The sequence below is a fragment of the Ammospiza nelsoni genome, chromosome 3 (assembly GCF_027579445.1).
Source record: "Ammospiza nelsoni isolate bAmmNel1 chromosome 3, bAmmNel1.pri, whole genome shotgun sequence".
NCBI classification, from domain to species: domain Eukaryota; kingdom Metazoa; phylum Chordata; class Aves; order Passeriformes; family Passerellidae; genus Ammospiza; species Ammospiza nelsoni.
This window is the reverse complement of record NC_080635.1, coordinates 115,387,678-115,395,931: the sequence shown is the minus strand read 5'-3', so window position 1 is coordinate 115,395,931 and position 8,254 is coordinate 115,387,678. Positions and strand designations below refer to the sequence as shown.

Here is an 8,254-nt window from a genome sequence, read left to right as displayed (position 1 = left end):
AGTGGTTCCTTGTGAACATTCCATAGGACCATACACAGAATTGTTCCTTGGTAACATTCCCATAGGACCATACACAGAATTCCACCAGGGACACAGTGGCCACAGTTCAGAACTTGGTGAAATTGAAGTAAAGTTGAAGGGTTTATCCACTAAGAGAAGCAGTGATTTATAAATTAAAGCAGAGTGGTTATTCCACACTAGCCATTTGGGATTGGTGCTAGCCAACCTGTGCCAGACTTGCACTCAGAGACCTACCCAGTGAGGCCACCCCTTTGTGTGGAGGAGAAAACCCCAGAGATTCAGGGTCCAGACTGCTAAACTGCAAGTGCCTACCATGAAAAGTAAGTATTAGCCAGTCTCTAAGCACTTGTGTGTATTCCAGGTCAACACCCATCTATGGAAATGCCTCTGCTTTAAGTAACCTAGGGATAGATGCAGCCAGTACATAACCATGTGCACTTCTGTTCTCAGCCAAATCAAGCCAGAGACTTTTTATTACTTTCCTGGGAACTTTCTTTGCTCAGGATTTTCCTGGGAGGAATCTGTACCACGTCTGTACAATGTAATGAAGAAGCATTTGCTGCACATCCATACAGATGGGCTGCAAGGACAGGGAAAAAATCTCACTTTAGAACAGTGCTTAAAATGAAATTCCCGTCTGTTATTATCACACATTTGTTAGTACATAAAATATATTTAACAGAAACCAAACCATCAAACAGTGAGCAGATTGATAAAGTTCAGTACAGCATCACTTGTGCCCTGGCTGCAGCAGACACCTGGCTGCACACGTGAATGGAACACGTTCTAGGGACCAGTTAGTGCTGCAGATACTAATGCTGCCTGCCAGAGCTCACAATCTAAGCTCTCAACAGACAGATCTGAAGAATCTGGAGGAAAAGAAACTGCTATCCGATTCCCTCAGCTTCAGGAAGCCACAGTGCAGATGGCAAACTGTGCAGTCAGTTGGCTCCGAGATCTTTAACTCACATGACCAACAGTTACTGCAGAAAGAGAAATAAAAATCTATCAGAGGAAGCAAGTTCACAAATAAAAGTCTTCACTCATGGCTCCGTGCAAGTTTCTTTATGCTGTTCCTCCCAAACCTTCTGTCTGTGAAGGTCTCATTCATTCAGGTTGCTTTTTCTCTGGCATTTCATCCGCATGTCTTGCATGAAGTTTCTGAAGGCTGGTTCTTCATGACTCTCCTCAGTCACTGGGGGAAGAAATGACAGTTCAGCACTATTCTACCTCTGTTACTGACAAAAGGGAGTCAGGATAGTCATAATTAACACAAAACATCCGTTGGACCTTCACCTACACTACAGGGCAAAGGAAAGAAGTGATCCGAAATACCAACGGAAAAGAATGAAGATTAAATCTGTGAGCTATAGAAGAGAAAAATCACCCTCTAAGAACTTAGAAGATTGCTCCAAGACCATAGTCACAGCAAAAGCCACAGCCAGGGCAGAAACTGTAAGGTGAAGGAGATGATAGAACAGCTGGGCATGAGTCAGGTTCAGAGGTCACTGCATGCCTCAAGCCTAAGGAGCTCTCTGGTTTATGTGGGCCATACACCTATTAATTACTTACACAGAAAACTTACAATTGAACTCTCCCAGAGGCTGGAGAGTGATAGCGCTGACCAAACACTGCAGCTGGGTTTCTGCTATGGATTCTGACACGTGTATTTAGGTGACTGAGTGTGTGCTTGTTTTCTAGGCTCTCTTTACAGTCCACCCAGGTAATGAAATGCAGAGGGCATTTCCTAACAGAATGGGCAGTTTCAGGCCTCATTCCCTTACCTTCATGGTCAATGTCGTCGGTATCACTGTCCCTCTCTTCTTCCTCTTCATCGAGAGTTCCTCGTGTGAGGATTAGCTCAGAGGGACCCATTGCAGAAGCATCACCAGATCCTTGAAGGGAAAAGAAATGGTTGTACACAAACCAGCTTGCTAAAGGTAAGGTATTGTTAACAGTGACAACTTTTATCTGCACATAAACACAGCAATTAACACCTACTCTGGGTCATGGATCCCAAAGACACAGGACAGACTCCATCAGCACGTACAGCTCAGCTCTCCCATATTCTAATCTGTTTCATCTCTTCTACAGCCCCTCATTATTTTTACTGTCTGTTGCCTTAGCTGCACAGCAGGGTTTCCTGCCTGCCTGTGACTGACAGGAATACCTAAACTCTTCAGAAAACTCCTGCAGTGAAGTGGATCTTCCTGGTGAGGTACCTGCCAGGGTGCTGCTCTGCATGCACACACTGCCCATGTCCTTCCACAAGTGCTCCAGCTGCTCTTTCTTCTGTTTCTCCTGAGCTTCCTCCTGTAGATCAAGTGTTACATGTGGATTCTGAGAACATTTTAAATATCAGTAGGAAAATAACCTCCCCCAAACCCAGCATCTGCCCCCCAGCCAGAGTGCAAGTCACTCAGCAGATCTCACATCACAACTAAGGTTACACAGAACTTTTGACAAACACAGACAGCACCCTCCAGTATGGCAGACTCGTAGAACATTTTCAGAAACATCAGGAAGCCAAACTCAGTGCAGCTGTGCCTGCAGAGAACTGTCCTTTGGACAGCCAGGACTCAAATGAGCAGAGCTACTGATTCTGGCACTGCAGATCAGTCTCTGTTACTGCTTAAGTCAAACCAGTACACTTCACTGGCACAGGAAGATACAAGAAAGCCTCAACAAATCACTTGAGAATTTATTTTCAAGAACTCTCTATCCTTCTGAATGGAAGATACAAAACTATTTCCCAATCATTTTCTCACAATTAGCTTAAATACTAGCACTAAAGCAGCAAACAATATGTGCTTTATAAAACATCTTTATTCTTGTAAAGATATGCTCCACCACATCTAGGGGAAAAAAGCAGAGAGCAGACTTCTTCAGGACAGGGGTTTTTCCCACACTGAGTTTGACTACTAAATGAAATGTTAGACCCCCTCAGCATAAAGGCACTTGTGTGCATTAAAGTGACCTCAAGACACTCTGTCCAGGCACACAACAGCCAAAACCACTTACCAGTGTTTTTCTCAGGCGCTCATATTCTGGACGATACTCTCTGAAAAGACACAGTGCATTCAGTCTGAACCAACACATGATTTATATTAAATAAGGATCATCTCAGAGGCTTCCTTCTACCCCAAAAAAAGTTTTCTCGAGGCTTTCATGTTTGAGAGACATTTCAGAAGGACTAACAGTATTTTTTACCCAGATTTGGATTCTGAAACCAATGGATGCAAAATAAGTGAACATACTTCACTGAAACAGCAAGAGTTCAAACTTTGATCGCTGTACAGAATTAGAGAAAAAATATTCCTTCACATATTTAATGGCACAGATAGCTTTTGCTCTTTCACAGAACAGCAAACACAAAAATTCATCTCTGAATATTTCCTTTACACTGCCACTTTCTATGCTGATGCTTGAAGTTTATCAGAAACCCTAAACTACCTTGGCTAAGGAAGGTGCAGAGTCCTTCAAACGAAAGGAGCTGCAGATCAGAACCTTCAGGAAATGTTCCCTGAAGTGTTCTCCTCAAACCAAAGGAGCTGCAGATCAGACCCTTCAGGAAGTGCTCATGGGCTGACTGTGGCCTTACCGCTCGTATTCATCCACAGCTTTAGAAAGCTGGGTAAAAAACTCCTCCAGTCCTGTGCCAAGCACTGCAGAAACACCGACCACCTGCAAGAGAAACCACACACAACTAGAGAAACTGAACCACTCTCTAACAAAAAACCACAAAAACTAACAAATTATTATCAGTCTAAACCCAACAATAGCTATTTAATCATGAGTGGCACAAGAATGTGCAGTACCACTTCTGCTTCTCTCCATCCTGCTTTCAAATTCCTTGCCCGCTTGCTGCTCATGTTTGTTGCCTCTGTCTTTTGGGTGGTGCTGGTTTTCTGTTTGGTGAGTTGTTGCAGTATTTTTGGGGGGTGTTTCTTTGGGGAAGGGAGTTTGATTTTTTTTGACAAGTTGGGCGTTTCAAGAGAAAGTCAGGTCTTTCTGTGACTTACTTGTTGACTGTTAATAATCCAATCTGCACCTAGGTTATAAGTAGTTAGTGTGTATCAGTGTACTAGAAGTAGCAAAATCAACAACTGACCCATATAATACTTTGTATTTAGCCACATCACACTTGGCCACGCAGTCCAACCCCAGAGTGTGGGGTGGAGAATTCAATCAGTTGCTGCAGCAATACATTGAACATGCACAACTCCTTCCTAACTTGGGCTTGTCTATCATTACACATCTGGCCATTTGTTCTGTCTGTGGTAAATCAATTATCTAAAACCACATTTCATTAGCACTATTACTAGCCAGAATCGACCATCTTCTAACAAAAATTCTTCCTCTTTTTTGAAAGCAAGACAGTCTCAACTACTCCCTATCAAATGGAAGACTTTTTGCAATACAGCCTTGCACTTGGTCATTAATACAGCAAACGTGAGACAGCTCTCCAAAGGAGTTTAAGTATTACTATTTGCTGACATATGTTAATATTTCTACTTCCCCTGCACTGAAGTACAAGCTGCAGTCTATGCTACAATCACCACATGACCTGCTCTCCAGTCATGCAGAGAAACAGGACCTAATTAACAAATAAGGAACACTTTAATTCTGTATATGGCACCACTACAATGCTCTCTGTATTTTGTTCCACATAGAACATGTATATTACATCTGGCTACATTATTATTATTGTTGTTGTTGTTATTGTTATCTTTGTGAATAGAATCACTTATTTTCATTGTCTTTCTTTAAACACCCATAAAGCCAAGAAAGGTTGCTTTTTCTTTAGTAAAAGCTAATGACAAACACAATTAGCTGAAACCTTTTGCACAGACTATGGGAACAGTAACAGCCTACAATGCACAGGGTTTCCTGAGGAACTGGATTCCTTTGTCTTCTCAAAACCTGGTTAAGTGAGAAAAAAACCCCAACTTCTTTTTGGCCAAGCAAGTATGGGGGCGCAGGGGGGAGAGGGTGTTTGGGTTTGAGATCCTTTCCATTCTTCCTGTGTACTAAATCACTCAACTGCACGAGACACTTTCTAAACAAGGAAAATTACCTCAGACAGGAAATGCTGCAACAAAGAATGCTGCCTCTCACCAGCCTATCTTGGCTTTCTTCTCATGATTAATCACAATATTGAATTATTCAGGGCTGCCACTCAGCATGACAAGTTACTGCAGTAACTGTGTTCAAATCAGGAAATCCTAACATGGCTCATCAACAGACTACAGCTCAAAAGAGCAGTGCAAAGACCCTTTACAGAAGCACAGAATGGGCAGGATTGGGTGACACCTCTGGAGATAATCTAGTACAACTTCTCTGCCCAAAAAGCAGAATTACCTAGAACAGGTTGCCTCATAACTTGGTCTGTCTCCAAGGTTGGAGACTTCACAATTTCTCTGCACTGTCTGTTCCAGTGCTCAATCAGTAAAAATGAAGTCATTTTCTCCTCCTCTGCTCAAACACAGTTTCCTGTATTTCACTTTGTGTCTATTGCCTCTTTTCCTTTCCCTGAGCAGCAGTGAACAGTCTGCCTTTTGACTTCCTCACACTCTACTCCCACCTTACATCAAAAACACTATTCTTGAGCTTTCTCATCTCCAGGCTTTGATGAGAGGTAATAAACAAAACCAAGATTCTTACCTTCAGGGAGCTATAAAATTCATCCAATACTAAACTCATGGAACGAGTCAGGTTACTGACATAGGAGGTCTCTTGGTTCAGGGCATCCTGAAAAGTCTCAAAGTCCTGCATCCATTCCACTGCGAAACTGTGGTCGATTATGTCAGTCTGGAAGGAGAAGGGAAAATGTTCACCAGTAATAATCTTAGCCATAGGCTGTTAAGTGGACAAATATTAAAAAGTCCATGTTAAGCTTATTTTCAAAATGTTAATATTTTCAAAATACTCAGCCCTGGTCTGGAGTTTCGCAAGTTCTGTTTTTATCAAATGAATATCTGGAGAGAAGACAAACAACTGCTCAGGTTTAAGAAGGCAATGACTGTTAAAGGGAACAATCACAGATCTAAAGCCTTCTACGACTTACTGCAAAGAAGCATTCAAACACTGCACATTCTACAATAAAGCTTACAGTGTAAATGGCAGACTGTATGACTGAGGCCAGGCAGGAGCAGCCCCACTGAAATCCCAAGCTTTCCTGATTGACTGGGAGCTGGGGGAGCAGGTGGGCAGCAGCCCAGTGATGGGGGCTCTGTAAGTGCCAGCTGTGCTCCGACCCAAGGAGCTTACAACCCAAACTCAGTGCACAACAATAGACACAAACAGGTGAGATGGCCCCAGAATTCTACATGGACTCGTGTGCAAACAGTCTATTCAAAAGTTTCATCAACACCTTGCCTCAGGCATATCCACCCTCAGCACAATCTGAGGTGCCTAAAACTCTGGTATGCTTCATTTCCCTGCACCAATAGGAAGGAGAAAGATGAAGTATTGCCTAGCATTACTCACAAGATTCAAGACAGAACTGAATCCCCCAAGGGCCAAAGCCTGAGTACTTCAAATTCTATAAATAAAATAAAATAACCTCTACAAATTGTTTTTTTTTTCCCTTTGCACATCTTAAAATTCTAAAATCTGCACATCTCTAAGTTGCCCAGGATTCTTCCATTCTAATCAAGAGTCAATTAAAAAAAACTAAACTTAATTACATTTTGTTAAAAATCCTTAAAATGCTGTTGCCTTTACTCTTTAGCAAAGGCAAACATTAAATTAAAATGAGGTTTGAAGTTATGAATCCTATGCCTCAGGCCTACCTTTCCTAATGATCAAGCCCCACTTTCAGTCTTTCAAAACATGTATTTTCTTAAGAGAGAATGATTTTCCTACCTTGTGCCTTTTTCTATGGAAAAAAAACCCCAAAATCTTAGAAGCTTATCTAAAATTACTGTCTAAAGTTAGAGAGAAAACAGATACAAAACCTTGCTCAGTAAGTAAGCAGGTCCCAAAAGAGGGTTTGGGTCACTGGGCAGAAGGTGGAGCTGGGGCACAGCAGACACTAAAATGGCACAGGAAAGGCACAGCTGTGGGAGTTGTGTGTGTGTGTGTGTGTGTGTGTGTGTCTGTCTGTCTGTCTGTGTGCAGAGAGCCTGCCGTGCTGGGGATACAAACACAAGTACCGATGATGTCTGTGGGTAGCAGCACCCACACCAACAACCTACCGGGATCCTTTCAATATCTGAAATGATTGTGTTTGATTATGTTTTGAGCCGTTAAACTCAGAAGCACTCCTTTAAGAGTGCCCTACATGGCAGTGGATGTGTATCTCTAGACTGGCTTCTGCCTCCCAGCAAACACTGGATCAAACAAACGCCTTCTGCTGAGTTTTGCCTGGTGCAGTACGTGGGACTCCTTCCTCAACCCACCCATGTGGGTCACAAGCCTGCTGCTAACAGTAACAAAGCCAAATTCCATGTGCAAAGAGGGTGTGTAAGAGCAGACTCCCTCATCTCCTCCCTCTTACCTTACAGGGTTAAGTGTCCCTATAGCCCAGGCCTGAGGTCCCAAACGTGCTTCAAAGTGATGGTGCTCTGTTTTGGGTGCAACTGCCCATCCCTGGTTATACTTGTGCCTCTCTTAGATTTGGTTGTCAGCCTGCAGCCCCCTCCCAGTCTCTCTTTTCTAGAAAAACCCATTATTGTGATAAAACAAAGACACCACACCAAAGAAGCTGAGCAGAACAATGTCCCACTAGGAAATGGAAATCAGAGCTTTGACTTACTTTGTTCATAACCACGATGAAAGGTAGCTTTGTCTTGTACAGGATACTGGGCAGGGAGACACAAAATGAAAGTTTAACATCAATTTAAAACCCACTAGAATAGAAAGCATGTTAAGCATAAGGCAGACAAGACTTATGCAAGACTGAATACATTTGACATCAAAAGAAAATTATTTTCCTCTGCAGCAATCGGAATGTAATTTTCACCCAGGTCCTGCTTACCATCTTTGAACAAATAGGCTTCCCCAAGATGTAAGCACACATCTGTGAGACAGAAAACCTCTGACACACACAGTTGATTTTGGTTACCATTTTCTATGTCTCTCAGATCCCAGTTTTTAATTATATTTGCATTTTGCATTTGACTCAGACCTCAGGTTCTGAGAGATCGTGAACTGAGCAATGAATTCAAATAACAAAGGACATCTAAAAAGAAAAACTACCTCAACAGAAGAGCTCACACACTTATTATAC

At 42.4% G+C, this 8,254-nt stretch overlaps 1 protein-coding gene across 2 annotated transcripts in view; it reads right to left on the bottom strand.

Moving 5' to 3' along the window:
* Positions 1-459: 459 nt before the first annotated feature.
* Positions 460-8,254, bottom strand: part of GPN1 (GPN-loop GTPase 1) — a 13,127-nt gene continuing 5,332 nt past the window's right edge. The window contains exons 8-15 of one of the 2 annotated variants that reach the window (XM_059467367.1): positions 7,781-7,826; positions 5,686-5,832; positions 3,623-3,705; positions 3,043-3,082; positions 2,244-2,334; positions 1,806-1,916; positions 1,107-1,216; positions 460-1,004 (exon numbers count right to left, since the gene is read on the bottom strand). In XM_059467367.1, coding sequence (XP_059323350.1) covers positions 1,125-1,216; positions 1,806-1,916; positions 2,244-2,334; positions 3,043-3,082; positions 3,623-3,705; positions 5,686-5,832; positions 7,781-7,826 — 610 coding nt within the window. In that variant the 3' untranslated portion in view covers positions 460-1,004; positions 1,107-1,124. Of the gene's footprint in view, positions 1,217-1,805; positions 1,917-2,243; positions 2,335-3,042; positions 3,083-3,622; positions 3,706-5,685; positions 5,833-7,780; positions 7,827-8,254 lie in introns of both variants that reach the window. The other variant, XM_059467366.1, reaches the window with a different exon arrangement.